At 36.4% G+C, this 25,070-nt stretch overlaps 1 protein-coding gene across 3 annotated transcripts in view; it reads right to left on the reverse strand.

Moving 5' to 3' along the window:
- Positions 1–25,070, reverse strand: part of LOC121314248 (thiamin pyrophosphokinase 1-like) — a 122,912-nt gene that overhangs the window by 41,884 nt on the left and 55,958 nt on the right. For all 3 annotated transcript variants that reach the window (XM_041247297.1, XM_041247296.1, XM_041247298.1), the window contains exons 4-6: positions 21,570–21,639; positions 7,872–7,944; positions 4,579–4,674 (exon numbers count right to left, since the gene is read on the reverse strand). In XM_041247297.1, coding sequence (XP_041103231.1) covers positions 4,579–4,674; positions 7,872–7,944; positions 21,570–21,639 — 239 coding nt within the window. The remainder of the gene's footprint in view (positions 1–4,578; positions 4,675–7,871; positions 7,945–21,569; positions 21,640–25,070) is intronic.

Below are 25,070 nucleotides of genomic sequence, written 5' to 3' on the forward strand. Positions count from 1 at the left end.
AAAACAACAACAAAAAAAAAATGCTTCTCATCATGTTAGCTTATTTAAGAAGGTTCTTGACATTTAATACACAACAGGTGATGGGACCAAAAAAAAAAAAAAAAGAAATTTGTTATACATTCTTGAAAATGCCGCGCTTACACTGTACGATTTTTGCTGCTCGCCAATTAGCTGAGGAGTCAGCGACTAATTTCTTAAAATCTGGGACAAAATGAGGTTGTCGAGGACAAAATGGCCGATAAGCGTGAGAAGGTCTACAGTGCCCCATTAATAGCTTCTGCGATCTCCCGATGTTCTTACGACGTCCCGACAAATTTTTAACATGTCAAAAAACTTTTGTCCCCGACAAAGCAATTTGTGAAGTGTGTGAGGGGCTACGGGCAGATTTCTTGACGAATGCTGTCAGCAGCCAATAGGACAAGCTAGCAACAATAGTGACGAACTGAAAGGTTGTTCACTTCTTTGACATAAGTGACATTTCCTATCATGATCGCTCATGAAGGTACCTGGTAAGTAAATAATAACTTGTTAACGCCAAAGCAGATACTGTGTGCGGTAGTGTGTGCTCTCCTGGTAATCAATTTCTACAGTCACTCGTAGTCGATATCCCTTTCAAACCCCTACTGTATGCTTGTATTACTAATTTAATCAAAATACGAGGAGGGATGTGCGTCTGTATGTGTGAGGAGATATATGTAGAGAATGTAAATTGTGCTGTTGTACATTTAAACCTATAACAAACTTATAGTAGCCTACTATTAAAGTTGTATTCTAGTCTGTTCAAAAGCACAACACTCGCTCGTAGAACAAAATATTTTTTAGTTTAAAAGTCTTCAAATTATTAATTACAATTTGGTATTCTGATGAAGATCGTTTGACGCCCAATCTCCCACGCCAATCTTTTAATCTAATAAACATTTTGTACTACGAGCGAGTGTTGCACTTTTTGAACAGATTAGATTTTATTATTTTGGATCCTTCTCGACTCGAGTTGCATCTTCAGTCAGTACTGGCCACGTCTATTAAGCCAATTGTGTGTCCAAATGGATCTTCTCTGCGCTTTCTTATTTTTTCTTTGCAAAACAATGCACAGACAACAGCAATCGCCTCCTCGCTTGAGTCCACGATTCTCCTGAATGATGTCTACTATTCTGCAATGAAAATAGGCGCAGTCTGCGTCAAGATATCTCGCGTAGTGTGTGTAGCTTGCAATCCCCGATCTACAGTGAGAAATCGTAGCTCAAATCGGTAAGTGTGAGTGGCGCTGCGTCTCCCGATTGCAAAAATCGCGCAGTGTAAACCCTGCAAGCCATACCGAATTCAAAGCTACGATTTATAGTGTAGAGGGAATTTGGTGGGCTAGATTGGCTTTTGTATTTTGTTATTTTTTTTAAAGTAATGGTGTTTGTGGTGAACCTGACGTATCTACGGAAACTAAGGGTGCTGCTATTTTAGATACATCTATCTGGCTGTTTTTAGAACAACATCCAGGGATCTGCAGGACTCTCTCGCCTCGGCTAAGATCAGTGTTCATGACTCCACCATCAGAAAGAAGACACTGGGCAAAAATGGGATTCATGGCAGAGTAGCAAGTCAGAAACCACTGCTCACCAAGAAGAACATCAATGCTTGTCTCAAGTTTTCCAAAAAGCACCTGGATGATCCTCAAGAGTTCTGGAACAATGTTCTATGGACAGATGAGTCAAAAGTGGAACTTTTTGGCCAACATGGACCCTGTTATGTCTGGTGAAAACCAAACACTGCATTCCACAGTAAGAACCTCATACCAACGGTTAAGCATGGTGGTGGTAATGTCATGATTTGGGGATGATTTGCTGCATCTGGACCTGGACGACTTGCCATCATTGAAGGAACCATGAATTCTGCTCTGTATCAGAGAATTCTACAGTAGAATGTCAGGCCATCTGAAGCTGAAGCGCATCTGGGTCATGCAGCAAGACGATGATTTGAAACACACAAGTAAGTCTACTTCAGAATGGTTGAAGAACAAGAAATTTAAAGTTTTGGAATAGCCTAGTCAAAGTCCAGACCTAAACCCCATTGAGAGATTGTGGCAGGATCTGAAACAAGCAGTTTATGCTTGAAAAACCACAAATGTCACTGAGTTGAAACAGTTCTGCATGAAGGTGAGGGCCAAAATTCCTCCACGGCGCTGTGAGAGACTTATTAATAACTACAGGAAGCGTTTGATTGCAGTTATTGCTGCTAAAAGTGGCGTAACCAGTTATTGAGTCTAAAGGGGGTGGGGGTGGGGGTGGGGGGGTGGGGGGGGGGGTGGGGTTTCACACGGGGGTATTGGGTGTTGCATAACTTTCTTTAATAAATGAAATAAGTATCAATATTTTCTGTTACTTGTTCACTCAGGGTCCCTTTTATCTAATATTAGATTTTGGTTGAAGATCTGATAACATTCAATGTCAAAAATATGCAAAAATGCAGAAAATCTGACAGGGGGCAAATACTTTTTCACAGCACTGTAGAAACACTTTATTACAAGCTGATAGCTATCATCCTAAACATCAGATTAAAAATATACCATATGGACAATTTCTAAGATTTAAGTGTATCTGTAACAAAAAAACAGATTTTGAAACGAAAGCTTTGGAAATGCATGATTGCTTTCATGATAGAGGCCACAATGCACATGTTATTGATACAGCTCTCAAAAGAACTGAAATAAAAAAAGCGAGAAGAGCTACTGACAATCAATAAAAATGGCCACATAAATAAACCTGAAAGTGTTTCATTTGTAACTGAATCTAATCATATATCCAGTGATATCAAGAGAATAATATGCAAAAATGGGAAAATACTGAAATATGACCCTCAACTTCATCCTTTTGTTAATTCCTTACCAAAACCTGGTTCAGAAGAAGTAGTAATATTAAAGATAAATCGGTTTAATCTATGTACAAAACATCTTCAGATACTGGAAATTGGCTTAATAAATCTGAAGTACATGGTAACTTTCGATGTGGTACATGTGTTCACTGTTCCAACACTTGTTATATGATGTTTTTTTCATACCCATACTCAGGATGCAAATTTCCTATAAAAAGTTTTATTTACTGTAATTAGACCCATGTTGTTTACTTGCTTAAATGCCCTTGTGGTCTCACTTATGTGGGACAAACTAAACGTAATCTAAAAATCAGAATTGCAGAACACAAAGCAGCGATAAGAAACAATAATATAGATTATGCAATAGATAGGCATTACAATGAATTTACAATATGGTAAAACAGTTTTTGAGAAGGGAAGTGTTTTGGAGATACACTTTAAATTCTGTTGAACCTAACGGACTCAGTGAGAAACTTGAATTGAACTCCTATTTATAAATTATAATTACATTTTTCAAAAAGATTAAACATAAATTAAAATTAAAATATTAATTATCTATGGGCTTAGTTTGATTGGCTGATTATTAATTACAAGTTTGTTACCTTACACATTTGTAATTATTACCTCTGAAGTGTCAATCTCTATAAATGATGTTTTAACATGATGACATTTTTAGCACCTGTTTTTAATTTAATTAGTGTTAGTGGTGGTGTTGTAATGGTAAATGATGATCACCTGTTGAAATGTATTTAAATGTATCACGCTACTTCACCACACTGAAAATGAACAAACCTGATGAAGACACAAAACGCATAGTGCTGTACACAAATTCTTTACTCAAACATGAATAAAAGATCAGTTTTAATTTAAAACTTCCTTTCATTTTATTTAAACTGCTCACTATTTTGAAAGATCTGTATGAGACTGCTGCCACACCTGTCTTCTGTTGGACCAAGTGACTTTGTGAACTACTTCAGAGACAAATTTCTTTTTTAAATAGTTTTTTCCTTGTGGCAAGCTCCTTGCTATAAACTTTTTGTGCACAAATGACTTTTTGATTATAACTAACATGCATACCTTGGGTTAGACATATTTTACATTTTCTTTTGAAAAATGAGTTATGTTTTTTATTTTTGTTACATAGCAGCCCACATTTTTGTGAATTATTTTGATAGAATTTGAGCATCTTCAACAATAGCCTTTAACCATAGCTAAAAAAAATACAGCAGCAACTCAGCAACAGTAACATTAAGTTATGGAGGTGAAATAATGTTACATAGCTTGCAGATAAAGGAAATGGAAGTATAATAATATAAAATAAAACAAGAATACACTGTCCATTGTATTTGAATGTACCGTAGTGTCCTTTTTGGCATGCAAACATCTCTACTGACAAAAGTTTTGAAAATCAGTACAAAGTGTGAACTTGCATTGACAAGGAACAGGAATCACAGCTAACGAATGTACCAAATAGTTGTAAAGACACTGCATGTGTTCCTTTCCCCACATTAAATAGTTTAGACTGGTTACAAAATTGTTATCGGTTTTCTGTTGCTCTTTGAAAAAAAAAAAAAATGTAAGCATTCACTCATCGGACAGTCCTCACAAATGAAACTAATCCACCAAAACCATCACTGTATCATGCTGTCCAAGAATAATTAAGAAGAATACAAAAAGGCTTGAACATGGTACAAAATAAAAGCAGTAAATATTTACCTGTAGACCCTTAGTCTTTATTTCGTCTACTAGTATGCGCAGGCACTTGGTAAAGTCTGTTAGGTCTTGATCTTCGGTTTCTATAAGCTTGCATTTCTAGTTGGCCATCAGGGGAGAAAAGAGAGAAAACTGAAACAAACCCACATGAATGATCTCACTTAAAGACCTGGAACATCTTTGCCACTGTTAAGTAAGTATTTCTGTAATAAATACATTATTATCCACATAGGAAAATTCAATGTATGTATATTTGTAGATCACTTCTTGTTTTCCCAATTTTAAAGGTGGTGTTTGTACAATAGATAAAGTTGTGAACATATTTACAACCTGAAAAAAATAAATAAAATACCTTTTCATTTGTTTAGAGTCCTTTTCCCTTTTACGGAATGAAACTGGCACATATGTTATATTGTTTATAGATGTGATTATTGCAATGTCAGGGATGGAAATAAGTCTCCTACTGCATAGCAGTCTCACCCATTCCAGGTTTTACTACAATCTTGATTAGCCACAGTGTACTGGAACAAGCTCAGGTGTGTCTCAATAAACTAGTAAAACCAGGATAGGATCAAATTGATATGTAATGGGAGTCTTATTTACATCCCTGAATGTGAATTCCTTTGTACAAAAAAAAATTGTATACTGTGATATGGGGGTTGGTTTTATTTGTCAAGAAAATACAGGATGTCATTCTTTATACACAGAAAATGGTGGGGCTCAATTAAGTATTTCAAACAGACATTTTACAAACAGATAATCTTGAAAGCGAGATTAATTAGGGTTATCATAACCTTACTGGTTACTGGTTCTAAATGGACCACCAGTACTGACAGTTAAAAGTCCAAAACCCTTTGTGGTTTTAATAAAATTATTTGCACAAGCACAGTCTTTCATTAGAAATGATTGGTTGATTGTGCTTCCACCTATCTGCAACTGTATTTCAGGAGTGTGTGTGCGTGTGTGCGTGTGCGTGTATGTGCGAGCGTGTGCGTGCGTGTGTGCATGCGTGTGCGTGTATGTGGGAGCGCAAAGGGTAATTAATGTTTTTATATTTTTTCTTGCTTTTTTGGGGGTAATTATTACTGTGATATTCAGGGCTTGGAACTTGCACTAGCCCAGCACGCAGTCCTGGTTTCCAGGACTACCTTAAACGTAGTGAATTATTTAAATGATCTGGCACCTTGATGTTAAATAAACCATTCCTCCCTGATAGCTGCATGAAGAACTCTTCGAAGTAAACTTATAGACTCAGGCGAGACTTTTGTCATGCTGTGATAAGGGCAATCATTTCTGAGAACATTTGCCAGGGACCTGATTGTTCAACCCCCAGAGACCTGGTTATTTCAACAATATACATAAACAAGTGAAGTTTTGAAAGCCAGGACTATGTGTAGGGCTAGTGTGATTGTCAAGCCCAGATCTGTATTATTGTTATTCATATTTATAACATTCTTAAGAGACAAGATTTTCCTTGCTTCACTTACTTCATATCAGCTGTTAGATTTTTGATGTTCTATTCCCACTCACTCCACAGTTTACAGCATAAACAACTTTGTCAGTTTTCCGGGGTTAGCTACATTAAGCATCCCTGCTAGCATCAGCATCTGTTAGAATTTCACAGATGGTGCAAAATGATGTGTTTCCAATTATTAATCTAAAGTCATAACAACAACATTAACTTTTTCTTCTTTTACACCTCCTCACAGTCCAAGGCAGTACAGCTTGTTCAGTTTGGGCTACTGTGCATTTTAATTTGGTAGTCTTTGTCTTTCCCTTTCTGTCAGCAGTTGTATTCAACACATGTACTGTAGACTGACCAGTTTGTAAGGCAGTGTGAACAGGCGGGATGACATCAGACCAGGGGTGTTACTGAGTCGCAATGGCTGCGCTCAGTATTTATTAAATAACAAATAGAAGATTTAAGCAAAACAAAACAAAAGGCTGGTTGGCCAAACAAATAAACAACAAACAGCAACAAGTAGTATGCTGGTTACAAAACCAGCATACTAGCAATTGTATGTTTTTAAATTATTATTTTAGTACCTCCTGTCTCCACTCTCGTTCTCCACTCTGAACACTTTCTCGAGCAGCCAAACTGCAGCTCTTTTGTAGTGGTGACCAAGGGATCAATCAGCTATCAATTATTGTATTATTCCTCGGTCACCTTTTGCACGGGTTTAGTATGGATGTGTGACGCATCTTCACAAGGTATTTAATATAAACAATAACATGGCGGGCAGGCACCTTGTTTGACCTGCCACACAATAATAAAACACAAATAAACACTGGCTTTTCATTGTCATATATACATAAATCAGTGTCATAATCACAATAATAATAATAATAATAATAATAATAATAATAATAATAATAATAATAATAATAATAATAATAATAAACAAATATATACACAAAGGGACAGGACACAATGCCACAGGCAGTAATCATTGATATCCCAGTTGCAATCTGGTGTACCGAACATCCAACAATTTGAAAATCAGCTGGGCATCAAACAAGATAAGGAATAAATAAAAAAAATAAAAAAAAACCCTGAACAAACTGAAAAGGCACAAACCAACTACAGATCCTAAAAGGAAAAAAAAAAAAAAAAAAAAAAAAAAAGGATCTGGACTCAAGGTCTGGAAAGCTGAGGCAAGTTTTTTCAGAAATTGGTAATGTTCTTTACTTCAGGGCTGTGATGACTATTGTGTACTATTACAGACAGACTGAGTTCGCTTGCACTCATCATATTCAAATAGAATAAGGTGTAACAGGCAGCGTTGCGTATTACCCTGCCATTACAGATTCTGTACAGTCCCCTGTCGGTGACATGAGATGTGGTTGAAAGCTCAAAAGCCCAAACCTCGATGCAATTGAGCCTGGTTCTTTTGCATTGTGGTTTAGATGCTCACTTCTGGTGCGTGGGGTTGACGGTTCGCACCCAGCCTCCGCCCTGTTGCACTGGTGTGTGACTCGGATCTCACAGATTACAGCTTTTACATTTTTAAAAAGAAGAAATACCTGTTCTCAATTCTGCTAGATTCCTGATATGCTGATTCTTTGGAAGGCCAATTATTCATGTGTGCCTCCCCCATGTAACATTACTAGATTAGGCTGTCATCTCCATCACTCATTTCCACAGCACTATTTACACTTCAGGGGCAACGGCTGGATTTATCTTTATAAATAAATGTATTTAAAAAAAAAAAACTATTTAAAGTTGCTTGACAACACACACATCTAACTGTATTGTAAGTATTTGTATTGTTTTATTTTTGCACCTTTTAATGTACCTTATTCTTGTAAAACTCTTTGACTTCTGGTTTAATCGAATCGAAATCCCCGCTGATGTAGTCAGGCAGGAAGCTAGAAAGCAAGAAGAGAGAAAACACAGTAAGAGAAACAATCACTTCAGCAGTTGAGTACTTTCTTCTCAGATGAGACCCCGCTGAGACTCTGGCACAGTGAATTCACAGACAGATCTTTCACAGAGCCATTGAGGCACTGGTATTCTCAGCTTTTATCTCCCTTATCCCATATCACGCTAGAGGGGAGGGATAGGGACTGGCAGAAGATAACCTGACACACATTTTGATAATATAATCTAGAGTATTTGCAAGGCTGAGAGGATTTATAGAAAAAGCAAAACAAAAAAAACAACAACAAAAAAAAAGCAACATCTTGTTGAATAGGTTTATACATGTTTGAGCTTTTTGCCTATTCACAAAAAAATGCCACAGTTCCACCTAGCTTTAAACCTGAACAGGACACACAATATTAATGAAAGAGCAACTTGGTATGGGCATGACATATCACAGAAAGTGGTCTGTTATTTCCAGGGATGGAAATGAGACTCCAATTGCAGAGTAGTTTCAGCCGTTCCAGGTTTTAATATGTGCTTGATTAGCCCCCCATGTATAGATAACAAGTACAGGTGCTTCTTATTAAAAGTCATAGTAAAACCAGAAATGGATCAAACTGCTTTGCAATGGGAGTCTTACTCATATTCCTGATTTATAGTGCTAGAAGTTTCAATTCCTTAAAGGCTTCAATACAATAATACCAAACATGTAGGGTTTACTCTTCCCTGATCTATGAAATCTGTCATATTTATTCATTTATTTAAAATATTGTATATGATGAGATTAAGGTTAAGCAGTTTGTTTGCACCTCTAATGGGTTTTAAAAGCTCAAGTTCTCTCGTCCCAGTACTGCTTGTTCCAAATGAATTGCTTGTAAACAAGAGGACACAAATAACCTTCAGCGATGGCAGGTCAGCCGTGACATTAAACTGATACCAAACGAGACCTTTCCACTTGACATTTTGTAAGCAACACCGTTTCCTTTCCGTCAGATATAACACAAATTGAAGACAAAACGTTCAATTTCACATTCAAATTGAAGTGTCACTTAAAATGAATATAAATGTGGCAAGTCTTCCACGACACAAACAAGCAGAGTTTAGGTCCTCGCTTCACCAATTAAAATAAAACAAATTGAAGTCATTTCTGTGGGTCAAAATAAAACAAAATCAGAGAAACCTGTGACAGACCAACTTTGTTAAATGTAATGGTCAATCTGCTGCCTACTAACACCATCTACAATCAGCTTTAGCCACACTAAGATATTGGCTGTTGCCTTTCTGAATTGTGGTTAATTAAAAAGATAAATAAATAAATAATGTGTTGGGACTATGCTGGCTTTTCAAATTCACATGAAAGAAATGCTACAAATTATTAAGAGCATTCCACTTCTTTAATCTGTATTAACACAAAAAGGGGACAGACATAATGTAGTAATTTACTACAAACCACTTGTCTTGCTTTAGTTGAGAAAACCAAATGATGTGCATGTTTATCTGATAATGCAAGCTGAGCCGGTAGGGCCATCGGCAATCTCCCAGCAATTGAACAACCCCCTTAGATTCGTTTCCATGGCATCTATGCCTTGCTGATACTGTAGCTACAGCTGTTTAAATAATGTAACTGTAATTGTTAACTCCCCAACAACGTTTTACACTTATAAATTTAAAGTAGGTTTCAAAGCGCTTTTCAAAATGTCCGCTCTAGTGCACTGGGGTTTGAGATCTGTCCTCTAAATCAAACATATAAATGCTCTGGCTTTTCTGTTCTGTATCACATCATGGACCGTTATTGCAGTGTTACCGGTTTAACAATGTGAGCAATAATCCTTACACCAGCGATGCACTAAAGCGGACGTTTTGAAAACAGCTTTGAAACAGACTTTAAAGTTATAAGTGTAAAACGTTGTTGGGGAGTTAACAATGAAAATAAAAATTACAGTTATGTTATTTAAACAGTTGTAGCAGCACATGGGGATGTGTAACACTATATTTTCCGGAATACCGCTACTTACTTTTTAAGTCCATCATTTATCAGACCACTGAACAACTGTGTCTACTTGCTGCTCAAATTCAGATCAGAAATGGCGCATTAATAAACAAACCTGGAGATGATAATGCTGAATCCAGACCTGGTTTACATGACTGGATTTACAGGATATGGAAGTTAAGGCTCGCTTTTGTCTGCATAAAGATCCAGCACTCAAGCTATGTCAGATGCTATTGGACGACAGAGTACCACGCTCAGAGGAGGGTTTTTTTTATTTTTTTTTATTATGTTTTAAAATTTAGATACTTTAAAATGTTTAAAGTTATCTACTTTAGCATCTCTGCCACCTGTTCATGTTTTAAATGTGCGTTGTTGAAATGCATTTTCCAGATCATTGTTGCCTGGGTTAACCAGTTAGCTTGGTGTTTGTAGATACCTATTCAGAGCTATTATATAAAAAGCATTTAATGTCCCTTAAAAAAGCTTCCCATAGTAAAAGCATAGTGAAAGCATGGCAAAGCATATTGTAAAGTACAGGGTGATTAGAAACGCACCATATCTCATGTGGTGAACAAACTTTCTAATCACCCTGTATATTAAAAAAAAAAAACAATGCAAATCATGGTAAAAAATATTTAATGCATAGTAAAACCATGGGAAAAATAAAAACTGGGAAATCCTTGTGTGCTGGCAAGCAAAGTTCTCATTAATTTAATGCAGTTTAATACTGTATAAACTTTCCATAGATCTCTTTCTCCAATTTTTTAAAAAATATATATTTATGCTCCAATATTCTGCTTTGGAAGTAGCCTAATAACTCTGATATTAATTTATAATCGATCATATATCCTTATTGCTCTTCTCTAGAACACCCTGATGTCATGCTTTGTTTTTGTTTTCCCCTGAAATATAGTTACTAATAGTTCCAATCTGTTTGTGATGTACATGTGGGTCTTGTTGGTACTGCAATGCTTATAGACATTTTCTGGCAGTATGAAATTGACTTAGATTATAAATGCATGCATTCGCTCTTAATGAGAACAAAGTCCCTGAAAGAAAGATTATTATATAGATGAAATACCACATGGAAAATACAAAAATACAACAAAAAAAAAACATCCACAAAATCAAAATGAACAAAGTCACAGCAAACGCCATGATACACTGGACGCACTGTCTGAAAGTGAGTGGTCTGTATCAATAATGTGGTCAAGGTGCTGTATAAAACACCCATGAATAACAATTAATCAGTTAGATTCTATAATACAAAAATACAATAAAATAGGTAAATAGAGATATATAATACAGTTCAGACTGTAGTAAAATCAAAGAGTTAAGAAAATACAGTGGAGAATAAATGTGTCAAGGTTTTTTTTTAAATTTGCTTTTTTAAAATTTGGTAGTGAGTTCCAAAGAAAAGGAGCAGCACAGCTAAAACTACACCCTCTGAGTGTAACATGTTTTGGAAGCATGCATTTTAACAATCCAGAGGACCTAAGCTGCCTCCCAGGGATGTCAGGGCTAAGAAGGTCCATTACATAACTAGGAGTGTACAGCGCCTTGTAGGTCAACAATAATATTTGAAAGGAAATACAGGACCGGACAGGAAGCCAATGCAAACGCTTAAGGACAGGAGCAATGTGTTCTGAATGCTTGGTACTGGTACCCTTGCTGCTGCATTCTGCACCATTTGCAGTCGATGTAAAGAGCAAGCAGGAAGATTAACAAAAAAAGCATTACAACAATTCAACCGAGACGTAACAAATGCATGAACGAGAATCTCAGCATCCCTAGGGGGCAGAAAACGACTGTCTTTACCACTGAAGAGATATGTTTTTCAAATAAAAGCTTTGAGTCAATTTGAACACCTACGCTGTGGACTAACAAAGAGGCATCTACAAGGGAATTGCCAAAAGAGCATGAAAAATAAGACACTGAAAGAGTTAATATTCACTGGACACTGTGCAATGGAACCATACTGAGGGAATCTGAGAATACAACAGTGTACCAGCTATAAAGACCCTATGGTGTGTATCATTGCTACAGCTTAAAGGAATGCATTAGTGAAAAGGTTAATTTGTAGTGGACAATACAGGAACTGTAATAGAACTTGCTGTAAGTAAAACCAAGAAATACAGCATAACAGCTCTGTTCTATGCGGCTCCCTAGAAAGTGCGGTAATCTCTAAAAGGGGACGCAACCCCACCTCATGAATATTTGTATTGATTAATTCATTAATATTATCTTTTTTATACTTCTTTGTTTAAAGACTTAAAACATGGCTATAAAATGGTCTATAGGTGCTCCTCTTTTGAATTTCCATAAAATGTTTTGTAATTTGTCTACGAAGGTCGCCAAATGATGTTTTCTACACAATACTTTTTAGCAACACCAGCTCTTGAAGTGCTAGGTCTTTTCATCCGGAAGCCAAAAGGTTGCAGACCCTGATGTGGAGGCCATCTTAGCTCACAGGTCAAAGTGGTGCCATTTTTATTTTATTTATTTCCCCATCAAAAACATAAGTCTGTTTTTTAAAAGCCTATTCTCTGTGTTAGAGGTTTTTTTTGTTTCTTTTCTTTAAATTCAAACTCTTCTGCTGTTATTGTTTAGGCAAAACAAAAACCATCTGTTGTATATTTTGGTGCAAAGTTTTAGAATATGACCCTGCTTGCAATGGCTTTGAAAAGCTGCAGCATCCCAGTCCTCCTCATAAAAAGTGAAGCCTTTTAAGGCATGAGTAAGAGCCAAGGATACATTTGATTTATGTCAGGATTTACCAACAGGAGTGATCGTACATCAATTTCCTCGCAGCTTTGTTTGTCACTTCTGAGTAAATGCAATTTGCCAAGTCCTATTTATTGTTCACTAATTAGCTACTTAATTGTTCTATCTGCACAGCTGCAATGTCACTCTGTCACCATGACAGGAATGTGCAGTGACGGCAGCTTTGGGCAGAACAAAGAAAGGTCATCCATAGAATTGTAGCTTTCAGTCGAATAGTTATATCGAAGGTCCCTTCCCCAGGGCAAACATGTGGCCAGGAGTACAGATGGCAATCTGTTGAGTGCTAGTGCTAAAACATTTTTTTAAAATAAAATTTTAACTGATATCACAAACAGAGGAGTTGTTTATTTGATGGCCATAGTTCAATTAATTTAAATACAGCAGACATGTTGGCCATTAAAACCCATATTTAATCATTTACTGGTTTTACCTTTAAAGATGAAACCACTAAAGAGACTTGCATGAACCTTTATGCCTTATTTCCAGTTGTCGCAGGGATTGATCTCAACCGAGTCTGTGACCATATTCGATCCTCCACCAATTCCAGCTGCTCCCGGGCGTTTACAAAGGGTCAAGTGTTTACCATGATCCTTATGACTGAAATAACCACAGAAACTTGTTGAAAAAAGGTAAGTTTAAACTCTGTTTAACAGCTAAGATCAGAGTATTACTTTCCTTAAAAAGCATCTTTCATAAACCTTCAAACTATGAACTCGCAGTAGTACAACACTGTACTTCGAATTTTAAATGCTTTAAAATCAAACGGAACCCCTGCCCGAATCCCCACCGTTCAACAAAAAATAGATTCAAGTTATTATATTATCGGGATGGGTATCAATAAAAAATAAAAAAAAAAATAGCATATTATCTGTTATAGAGTTATGAAGTGATTTTCGAAATGACATCTACACAAAACTGGTTGCTGTGGTTTCAGCGGGAAGAAAGAGACTGCAACAGGATTTTTGGCGTTTGTAACTGCCGTTTATTGCACTAGCTGTGGGCTGGGGCTAGCGCTTAAAAGTGCAATTGGTTTGAAAAGCAAGTAGTGAAATGGATTACAGAATATAGCTCTACTCGCTGCCACTCTCTCAGCACACACTCTCCAAACAGCACTCAGGCTGCATCATATAGGAGTCAGCAGGCGGGAAAGAGCGGACCTGGTTGGAACCAGGCTGCAGCAGCTACACAGACAGATGCACAACACGTACTGAAAGTGAACACAGCATACAACTATTTACAAGCAAATCCCACTCCCCAGCAGATCAATGCAGCACCAAAACATCCCATTCATAAGTTCTGCAGGACCCGACACTACAATATGGTACTCTGATATGGTGAAGATTAAATTCAATCTTTTTACTTGTTCTGTGACTATGCATTTATCATTCTCTATTGGTGTGCTGCAAATACAAGAAACTCTATTGAAATCATTCTGGCTTTCTTTTCTTAGACATGTTTTCTATTACAACTTGGGGTCAACAACTAGGTTTCCATGGTAGCAGCATTGAACTGTAGAGTTCCACTAATATTGTTTTAGAACTCCATGAATCATCAACAGGAGTATAATCGGGGTTAATTTGTGCCAGATCGCAGGTGAGAATTTGCAAATGATGAACCGTATGAGGTATATACATAAAATGAAAAAAAAAAAAAAACTCTTTCTTGTTTACAACTCAAACAACAAGCAGATGAGAACTTTTAGCATATATGGAAGCAACTGCAAATTAAGGTCAGTACATTAGGTCTAGAAACTAAAATCCCTCTCCCTTAATTATTATAAGATACAGGTACCTTTTTGTCTACAAATTATTCTCAGAGTATACCATAAAATTTAACAGAGGGCTGCCGAACAAAACCAAACCAGGATGCAACTAAACACAAGAGGAGGTGAGGTATTGACATTGTCTGGGTTTACAAGCTGTTTAAAAACTCTAAATTCTCTCTTTATTTTCGTGAGAATGTGACTTAGTGTGTACACATCACATACATTCCTCACGCTATTGGAAGTACATGGCCAAAATATGGTACAGCTAAAAAGGGTGGGTAAATCGCATTTGCATACTAAAAGCAGCGCAAATTGACCAAAAAGTAAGGATTTACATGGGAGCAAGTTTGAAAGCCATACCATACATGGTCATGATTCTTCAGCAGTGAAGATCCCATTTGTGATGTAACCTATAACACTACATTGGATATCGTTAGAGAGACGATATTGATTTAAGAAATGCTTCTTGACGTTAGACGACTTTCATCGAATCGTTTGATGAGCTCTGGCAAACTACTTTGACCAAATTGAAATTTTAAATTATTAATAATAATAATAATATATAATAATATATATAAATAATAATATAATAATATGTTACCAAATCTCTGGAGAAGTCATTCATTATACCGAATAAATAAATAATTCCTATATAAATTTTATATGAATAATTTATAAATTTAAATAATTGTAAGTGTGTAAATATTCGTTTCATTCTTAAGAAAATACTGGTTACAAAAAGTAAAAAAAAAAAAAAAAAAAAAAAAAACACAGCCTTTGCAAAATAATAATAATAATAATAATAATAATAATAATAATAATAAAATAATAATAATAATAATAATAATAATAATAAGCCCTTTGCAAAGCATAGAAAGATATTTTTATCCTTTATGCTTTTATTATTTTGATATTTTGTACAGTAAAATGTATATTAAATTAGCACCTCTGGGAATTTGTGCCAGTGGTCTCCTATAGTATTGCTGCGGGCTACTGACATCAGCACCAGGTTTTACTGACTATGTATGGAGTTGAAATAAAATATCTTAAAACTAAGTCACAGATACGATTAGTTTCACATGAAAGAAAAACCATGGGGGGAAAAAAAAAAATCTGTTCTATGAATTTTTCAAAAGGACAAATATTGGGCTTCACATCACATCAGTTGAAAGACAATAAGAAATTCCATAGTTACAAAAATCCCAGATGGATTAACATCTACTGAGGAATGTGTTGAACTCATATAGACTACCGATATACAGGATCCACAACAGCACAAAAATATAACATTATGCTACTGGCGAAAGCCTTGCACTATCCCCATGCAATTCGGATTCAGATATTCATTATGATTATTATTATTAACATTATCTAGCAGAAAATGTTGGCAAGTAGGGTAGCCTACTATAGATTTACTGGATATTTGTATTTTTTATTCTGTACCTCCAATTTGCCAAAGTTCTGTTCATTTCAGCTGGCGTATGTGAGTATTAACTCATGTTACCTGCAATGACGGTTCTCTTGATGACACCGCGGACAAATGTTTCAATACCGATTATGACACTAAATAGCAATTATCAGCACAATAAGATTTTGCATTGTAGAAGAGTGTTATTATTATTGTGAGCTTTGTGAGTCACAGACTAGTAGAACTATTATCAGAGGGAGCTCACCTCTGTTGTGTGTCTTGTTTTTGCATAATTTATTTATGCACTGTATCTGTATGTTTTGAAGACTGGTGTCATTTTAGCAATTTAGACTTTCACTGTCTTGTAGCTGACTGTGTAAAACTTAGGTTAATTATTTTGCTTTCCTGTGTATTTTGCAAGCTAATTACAGTAGCTGTGTAAAGAGTTAATGTCAGTTTTTTTTCAGGTGCACTCCAGTAGCATCAGATCAGCATAAATGTAGGAGTTTTTTTTATATTTGGACAAAAAAAACATAATAATGCATAAAAAGGATTCCACCTAGAAGAAAAGAAACAGTTTTGTTTGAGAAACCGTGTGGATCGAGAGCAATTCAGATCTATCTTTAAATAAAAGCCTAAGTGCTCTTTCCAAGTGAAGGTTTTCATATTCCTTCACAAAATGACACAAGAGAGCCTACTGTAATGGGTTTCTTCTTCTTTTGCAAACGAGTTCTTGAGAGATTTTGAAAAGTTTTCATTTTTTTCTCCCCAGAAGAGAAAAAAATACACAAAACTATTGTTACTGCACATAGACTCTGTGAAGTTGTCTTCACTCGCTGCAGTAACTCCTGAAATCAATATCATCAAATAAATATTCCAAGGTCAATAACTAATGTATGAACTTGACAAAAAAAAGCACCTTATACAAACGTGTGGATCCCCAGAGACCCTCCTTGAAAGTTTGAGAGACCGTCCGTTCCCTGACATCCAACCAAGCTATTCCACATGCTCTCCCCTACCACAGGCAATTCCCGATTTTCTAGGATGCAACGTTTATAGTTGTCAATTGTTAATATTTGGCTACAGAACTGTACTACTTGCTGCAGTTTGAAACTGCTACTTGCTACAGTTTGAAATTCTCTTCAGAAAATATGCATTCACATTTAACATTTATAAAATGTTTACTACACTGAGAGTCTTTATAGTTGCAGTTATAGCATGCCATGGTTTCTCTAATCAGCAAACAAATTAGTGGTAAATTTACTAGCAATGTGTTTTTCTTCCTGCAGTTACAGTAACTGGCCTTAGTGACCTGGATGGACCACATAGCTCCTGGTGCATTAATGACCTGGACGGACCACATAACAGGTGTGTGTTAAAGGTTACTGTAATTTAGGTCACTGTAGCACTTCTGTTACATATTGCACACATTTTTTTGGGCAGTCAGTGTAAACGTATGTGTCTGCCGATGCTTGTCCTGTGGTGTGCTGTACCAACATTGAAAACCAGGATTATTTTGTGAGCCTACAAAAGATATTGAAATCCTAGGGCAGGTGGCAGGCAATATATCTGTTGAACATTCAGACTGCTGTTGCAACATCTAACTTTCCTTACTGTGTGATGTCAATCATATGCTACAACGTGCCTTATTGGTACAATTCTTCAATAAGGACATAGAGCTTTACCCTGTTGAGCTCAAGGGGTCAGAATGAGCAGATCCATTCTTCTTTTCCATTCTCTTGACTGTTACTAATCACTTATAAAAATCATCAACACACAGTACTAGTAAAGTGCTACAGATTTTTTTTTTTTTTTTTTTTTTAAACACAAAATCTTGCTGTTTTCAAACCTAAATATCATCTCCTATGTTTCCTGCTCTAGGAATGCTTGTCCTTGCCAGTATTTACTTGTCTCAAAGCTCCACTTTGATAATGTACACTCAAAGGAATATTGAAGTACAAGCAGCCTAATTTAAAGCAAGTGCAAATGTGAATTTTCAATGAGGAATAAAATCATTTTACCAGTAGAAAAAAACAGTAAGAAACCACTTAAAACAAATGGGTCTCTAGATACAGTAGGTTACAGAACTCTCTGCAAAGATTTCAATAAACAGGCTTTGTTACCTTTGCTGTGCCCAATGTTGTTCATATCTCACTGTTGTATTTTTAAAAGTACAGTATTGCTGACTCGCTACATTTTTAATCAAACATCATAGGTTATACATTAACTATACATTAGCATTCACCAAGAGGAATAAGCATGTCTTCTAAGGATTGCAGTGTATCCAGATCATGCTCCTACCGGTACCTGAAACAATGCCGGTTTTCTGTTCTTACAAAACTCCACTCATTTCAAGCAGAGTATCAGCATTGCTGCAGGAGGAAGGATGAACTGAATACATTGCAATGTTTAAAAGATAACACCTCTATTTCTTTACAAATGTTCCCAAGTAAAATTGAAAAAAAAAAATTCCCTAGTTTATTTATGTATTAAAAAAAAATATGAAAACTAGCAGGAATATGTTGAAAGAAACCCTGCTGTGATGTAGGGAACACGGACACACCAAGGGTAATGTAGTGTGTTTCGTGTTTCTGCAGGGGGTCTATAACATTTTAAAACTAGGTACACAGAGGCAGTCTCTACTGTGTCCCCTTTATCAGGGAAATGCAATCACGTATCTGCTCCTTCCTGCAACCAAATTAGTTTTGTCCCAATTGTTTTATTCATTATGGTTTAAGTTTAAGGATTGGAATAAAACCAAAGAAACAATACTTCAAATTTAGTCTGTGCGTTACTTTTTGTTTTTCACCTATACTGTATTACTAAATGCTGAACCTACTGTTGATACTATCCAACTTAATTCTTCATTTCAATAATGTTTGATACCCTAACAACTCAGTTTCCAAGACATAAACACTACTTTTTAAATTCTCAATATAAAAAGCCTCATATCTAATCCTAACCCCAAGATTAAGTATGCACATGGAGATGGAAAGCAATATAATGTAAGACATACATATTCATAAATAGTTTATAATATTTCTTGGGTTTATTTATTACAGATAATTATTTCAGACTGCAACAGATTGAAATACAAAATCAAATACATGAATGTGGCTAACATGTATTATGCAAATTAGAACCCCAAAATGGTTTTAGAAGACATGAAAATAAGGCTGATGTTTTATGTCTAATAAAACTGTAAAGTTTAAATTTCACAACTTTCAACAAAAAATCAAGGTTATGAAAAAATACATAAAAATAAATGTAAAATCTGTCCAAAATGTTTTTAGATTCAACATCCTTTCTGAAATGTTGCATTGTCTGCAGATCGAGATTCGGGCCAGTCGCAAGGTTAGTGAGAACACATTTCATTGATGCCCTGGGGGAGTCTCATTGTGTATTATTTTATTGTATATTCCATTTGTAGCTGGAAATGTATTACTCAGTCATATCTCATATCACCACATCCATTACTATTTGATTACAATCTAATACCTTTCATTCAGACCTTTGAGACAGTTTCAGACAGTTTCTGACCTTAAATCTCACTGTGCTGGTGCTCTGGCTACTGGTAAAGGTAAAAAACAATCCCATTAGCAAAAAGAAACACCAACAGCATTCAACAAGCGAGCAATACGATAATCAACTTTCTGCACGGCTTGACTTACATGCAAGCTTAAAGGTAATCCATTAAATTAAAAGAAAAAAAAAGCATGCAGGCTTTATAATTAAACAGTGCAACACTATGATGTCATTGCCACCGCATAATTTAATTTATGTGAAGCTTCCATATCTGTTAAATAAGCTTTGTTAATTAGATTTGTTGTGCAAAAGAAAAATAATGTGCCTTATAGTTTGGCACCATAAAACTTCTCTGTTATACTGACTGGGTGGTTTATACATACATACATAGGGTGTGTGTATGTGTATATATATATATACACACACACACACACACACACACACACAGTGGTTTGCAGAAGTATTCACCTCCCTGCAAAGTTTTCACGACGCTTTCAAATTAGACTTTACATGTAGAATCTACACAAACGTCTCCACATTGACGTCTCCACATTGACCACTCCACAGGCCAGCTTTGTGTAGAGACCAGCTTATTGTTGATGTGTGAACACCAGCGTTCCCTCTAAGCTTTTTAGATAATGAGAAACTTGCTGTTTTGACTGAGAAAGGGTCAATTATCAGTGAGAAACCTTCGGCCACGCATTAACCTTTTTTAACATATTTTTGTTGCATTATACAATTTTGAAACAATATTCCAACACAAGTACCTCAACAATTGTACAATTTACTTAAATTTAACAAGACTTTTATTTTGGCTCTGCCTCTGATTTTGAATCATCCGCTGATCCTATGTAGCCCTATCGGTTGTTATCATAGATAACTGGTGGCCTGCATAAAATTGCTTTATACTACTGCATAAAACACTGGCATCTGCACTGCCTTCAATTGTAACCATATTTAGGGCTACCAATTGTTCCATTCTTGGGAATACCAAATTCCGTTTTTCAAAAATGGCCGATTGTATAGCTAGAAAAATAGTTTTGAATTCATTTCTTCGCCCCAGACCTTGGCCCCCCACTTTTAGAAAGGCTCCTTCACCACTGTACATCCACGACAACCAGAGCCACAGCCAATCCTGCTGCAGCCGGTAAGGAGGTCGAATGTCAACAAGTGCTATCTACTCATGGGTTTTCCCCATGATAATATATATATATTTTTTTTAAATCTGCTACAGTAGGTGAGTGGGAACCAAACAGGCACAGTGCCATCTGGAAACCTGAGATAAACAATGTTGTGTCAGGAGGACATACTGCAAAAAACCTACAGCTTTAAGCTGGCTTAGATGCATCGCTAACATTACAGTACAAGTTTAGCTAAATACTTAAACAATGTGCAATTAGGTATTTACATTTTTGTTAAATGTGTGCACATTTGAACTTTTACAGTCTAGCTTAGTCTGAAGCTGGACCAACCAGCATGTAGATTAACACTCATAGAGCTATTCATGGCAGCCAACATCATGGCTCTCAGTACTCTGCTTGAACAGCAGTACCAAGAACATTCTTATATTAATGACATGGATTTTGTTGCTAATTTTCCTTTCTCTTCTCTTCCAGTAAACCTTGTTTGTTATTTCAAGCACTTCTATGATATTTTCTCAAAGGGTCATAACAATACTATCTCCATCCGATCAGGGCATTCCAGATTTACAGGACTGACTACCTGTAAAAGCAACGATACACGTACAGTAAAGTATTATGAGTTATAAATACTGTAATTATAAATTATTTTACTCATCCTGTCCTGTCATTACCTTTTAATACTACAATACACACCAAACATACAAAAAACCCCAGCAAAATCTATTTTAAAAAATCGACAGTGATGTTGTCCACTTCAAATGAATGAACATGACCTGTCAGAAACAGTGTATTGATGAATGAAGAACCAACACTACATAACATTGTGGTCCCTTGATCCACTACACTGATTCCCAGGCACCAAATATGGCAACAGAAGTCTTCCCACAAAGATCCAGTAACACTGAATACAAGTATATCCATCTCTGTCAGATCACAGTGCCCAAGGTTTTGCCACTAGACAAGAAAAAACAAAAATGCAGTACCACTCAATAAAAAAAAAAAAAAAAAGTCCTCACCTTTCACGCTTCCCAGCTGTGAGATTATAGAGATGATTTGCTGCTCCATCTGCACAGGCCTTTATTGTAGCTGAAATAAATTAACAGAGCTTAAAAATTTGAGCTGTTGTCAGGCACAAGCTTGCCAAACATCAAAATTAAATAAAGACTTTCTGACAGACTACAAAAGACAGTGGTGGGCAATCTGAGGTCCCATCTATCCTAAACAACCAGACCCTGCTCTCCCATTGTTTTCTAGGTCAGCCGTTCTGTTACAAAATATGTCTGAGACTAATTAATGACATCTGCTTACCTATGAACGCGTCTTATGGACGCTTGAGTCCTGCTCTCAAAAAGTTAACTCTTCCAGTGGATTACTCGAGACGAAGGTAAATAAACAAATTAAAAAAATGTTATTTGTCTATTTACATCTGGTCTCACGATTTATTGACTTTATTGAGTTCCACTATTACCTTGTAACACACCACAACAATGCTATTATCCCCTTAATGATAAACATATTTATACTTAAACAAAATTAATTAAATAATGCAGATGACTTCTGATCAGTGTTTTCTTTCTCCCATTTGGTCCTCTATAATTGCTAGTAATTTACTGCAGCTTAATCCCGCACATAGTATGTCCTTAGCCTCTTCTGGGCGGACTGGTTTGATGTTAATCCAGGTTGGAAGGCAGTACAGAGGTCACACTGATTGTGTGCACACAGTACACTTATTAGTCAAATGTTTCAGACCATACACAGTTCCTTTCTATGATATATAAATGTCAGAGTCATTATTTACCCAGTTAGTTAACCCACAATACTCTGGATACAGTACATGTAAAGCACATCCACACAGGAGCACAGCTTTCAACTCTCCTTGCCGTTGAGAGATATTCAACAGATTACAAACCACTTGAATTCACTTTATTTTATTTTTTTTCGTACTGCTGACAATATGCAGTGCCTGTACACAATATCAGTTCAGTAGAAGGCACTGGCTCTTACAACTATATAGACAATTTGCTGACATACAGTATGTCTACGGTAAAAAGGCAATCTGACAACTATTGCTGCTCCTGAATTGTGGTCAAAGTACATAATACGTATCAAAAAGTAAACTGAAAAGAATATTTGAGAATTTGCTACAAGAACCACTCAGAATGGTTGTAAACATTATATAGAATATATTCTATAAGAGGAAAACAAAACACACACACACAAACACACACACATTATATTATATATATATACACACACACACACACACACACACACACACTGCCTTGCAAAAGTATTCAGACCCCTGACCAATTCTCTCATGTTACCGAATTACAAATGGTACATTGAAATTTCGTTCTGTTTGATATTTTATTTTTAAACACTGAAACTCAGAATCAATTATTGTAAGGTGACATTGGTTTTATGTTGGGAAATATATTGCTTGCGTAAGTATTCAACCCCTGTGCTGTGGAAGCTCCCAGTTTGCACCAATGAAAGAAACTGCCCTAACGAGGACATAATTACCTTACCATTGGCCTCCACCTGTGAACCATTAAAGTTGCTGTCACAGTTTCTGAATAAAAACCGCACTGTTGAAGGATCATTGGTAAGGCTGTGAATCTGAAGGAAAATGACGACCAAAAAAGAGCATTCTACAGAGGTTAGAGATAAAGTAATACAAATGCATAGATTAGGGAAAAGGTACAAAATAATATCCAAGTGTTTGGATATCCCAGTGAGCACAGTTGGATCAATAATCAGGAAGTGGAAGTTGCATCACACCACCCAGGCACTGCCAAGAAAAGGCCGTCCTTCAAACTCAGCGCTCAAACAAGGAGGCTTGTAAGAGAAACAACAGAGAGGCCAACAATCACTTTGAAGGAGCTACAGAGTTCAGTGGCTGGGAGTGGAGTAATGGTCCACCAGTCAACCATATCAAGAGCTCTGCATAACACTGGCCTGTATGGGAGGGTGGCAAGAAAGAAGCCGTTACTCAAAAAGTACCATCTGAAAGCACGTCTGGAGTTTGCCAGAAAGCATGAGAGTGACCCAGCTGTGATGTGGGAAAAGGTTTTGTGGTCAGATGAGACCAAGATAGAGCTTTCTGGCCAAAACTCAAAGTGTTATGTGTGGCGCAAACCTAACACTGCCCATGCCTCAAGACACACCATCCCTACAGTGAAGTATGGTGGTGGCAGCATCATGCTGTGGGGATGCTTTTCATCAGCAGGGACTGGGCATCTTGTTACAATTGAAGGAAGAATGGATGAAGGAAGAATGGATGGAGCAAAATACAGGAAAATACTGCAAGAGAATCTGCTTCAGTCTGCTAAAAAACTGAAGCTTGGGAAGAAATTCACCTTTCAGCAGGACAATGATCCCAAACACAAGGCTAAAGCAACACTGGAGTGGCTCAAGAACAAAAAGGTGAATGTCCTACAGTGGCCCAGTTAAAGTCCTGATCTCAATCCCACTGAGAATCTGTGGCACTATTTGAAAATTGCGGTCCACAAGCGTCGTCCAACCAACCTGAACAACCTGGAGCAAATCTGCCAAGAAGAATGGGCCAAAATCACTCCGACACTGTGTGCAAAGCTGGTACATACTTACCCCAAAAGACTTAAAGCTGTTATTGCAGCGAAAGGTGGCTCTACCAAATATTAACGTGTGGGGGTTGAATACTTATGCAAGCAAGATATTTCAGTTTTTTATCACAATTTTGGAACAAAAGTTGTTTTTTTGGTTTCCAGGTGGTAATATATATTATATATATAATATATATATATATTATATATATATATATTATATATATATATATATATTTTAAAAATTTTAAAAAGCTGTTTAAACTTTGATATAAAAAGAGATGGTCTGATCTTGGATGCAATAACACAGTTGTCTTCTGGACTCGTCTCGTAGACCTTGTTGCTTGCTACATGTATGTGTGTGAAAACAGTGTGTCTTGGTTCTCTGAAAGCATACATGCTAAAGAAAGTATGTATTTTTGGTTGAGGGCATCCTTCACCTAAGAACACTTTAATGTGAAAACAAGTCAGTAACATACAGCCCAGACACCAATAACCAATTTACAAGCAATTTATGGCAAATGTTACCAAGTTTTCATATCCAGATAAGCATCTGTTTCTAAAGAACAGCACCGCCCAAAACGCACCCCCCCCCCCCCCCCCCCCCCCACCCCCACCCCACACACAACCCATGTATCCCTTCAATTGATCTCAACCAGGTTTTGTCATAATCAAGGTACATCATAGTATGATAAGAGTATACATATGTAGTGTTGAGTCTTGTGATGGACATTTGGTTCACAGATGATATGCAACCCTCAATAATAAGGTGCCTACTGCTGTGCACCATTTTTTATTCAATTTGAATGTGGGGTGATGAGAACAACATGAGAATGGAAGACTGCTCTGTCTGCAGAATTTAAACAAGGTACTTCTTTTTCTTTTAAGGCAATTTTGAAAAACAAATTTCAATAATAATTACTGATAATTCAA

The sequence above is a fragment of the Polyodon spathula genome, chromosome 4 (genome assembly GCF_017654505.1).
Source record: "Polyodon spathula isolate WHYD16114869_AA chromosome 4, ASM1765450v1, whole genome shotgun sequence".
Lineage (NCBI taxonomy): Eukaryota > Metazoa > Chordata > Actinopteri > Acipenseriformes > Polyodontidae > Polyodon > Polyodon spathula.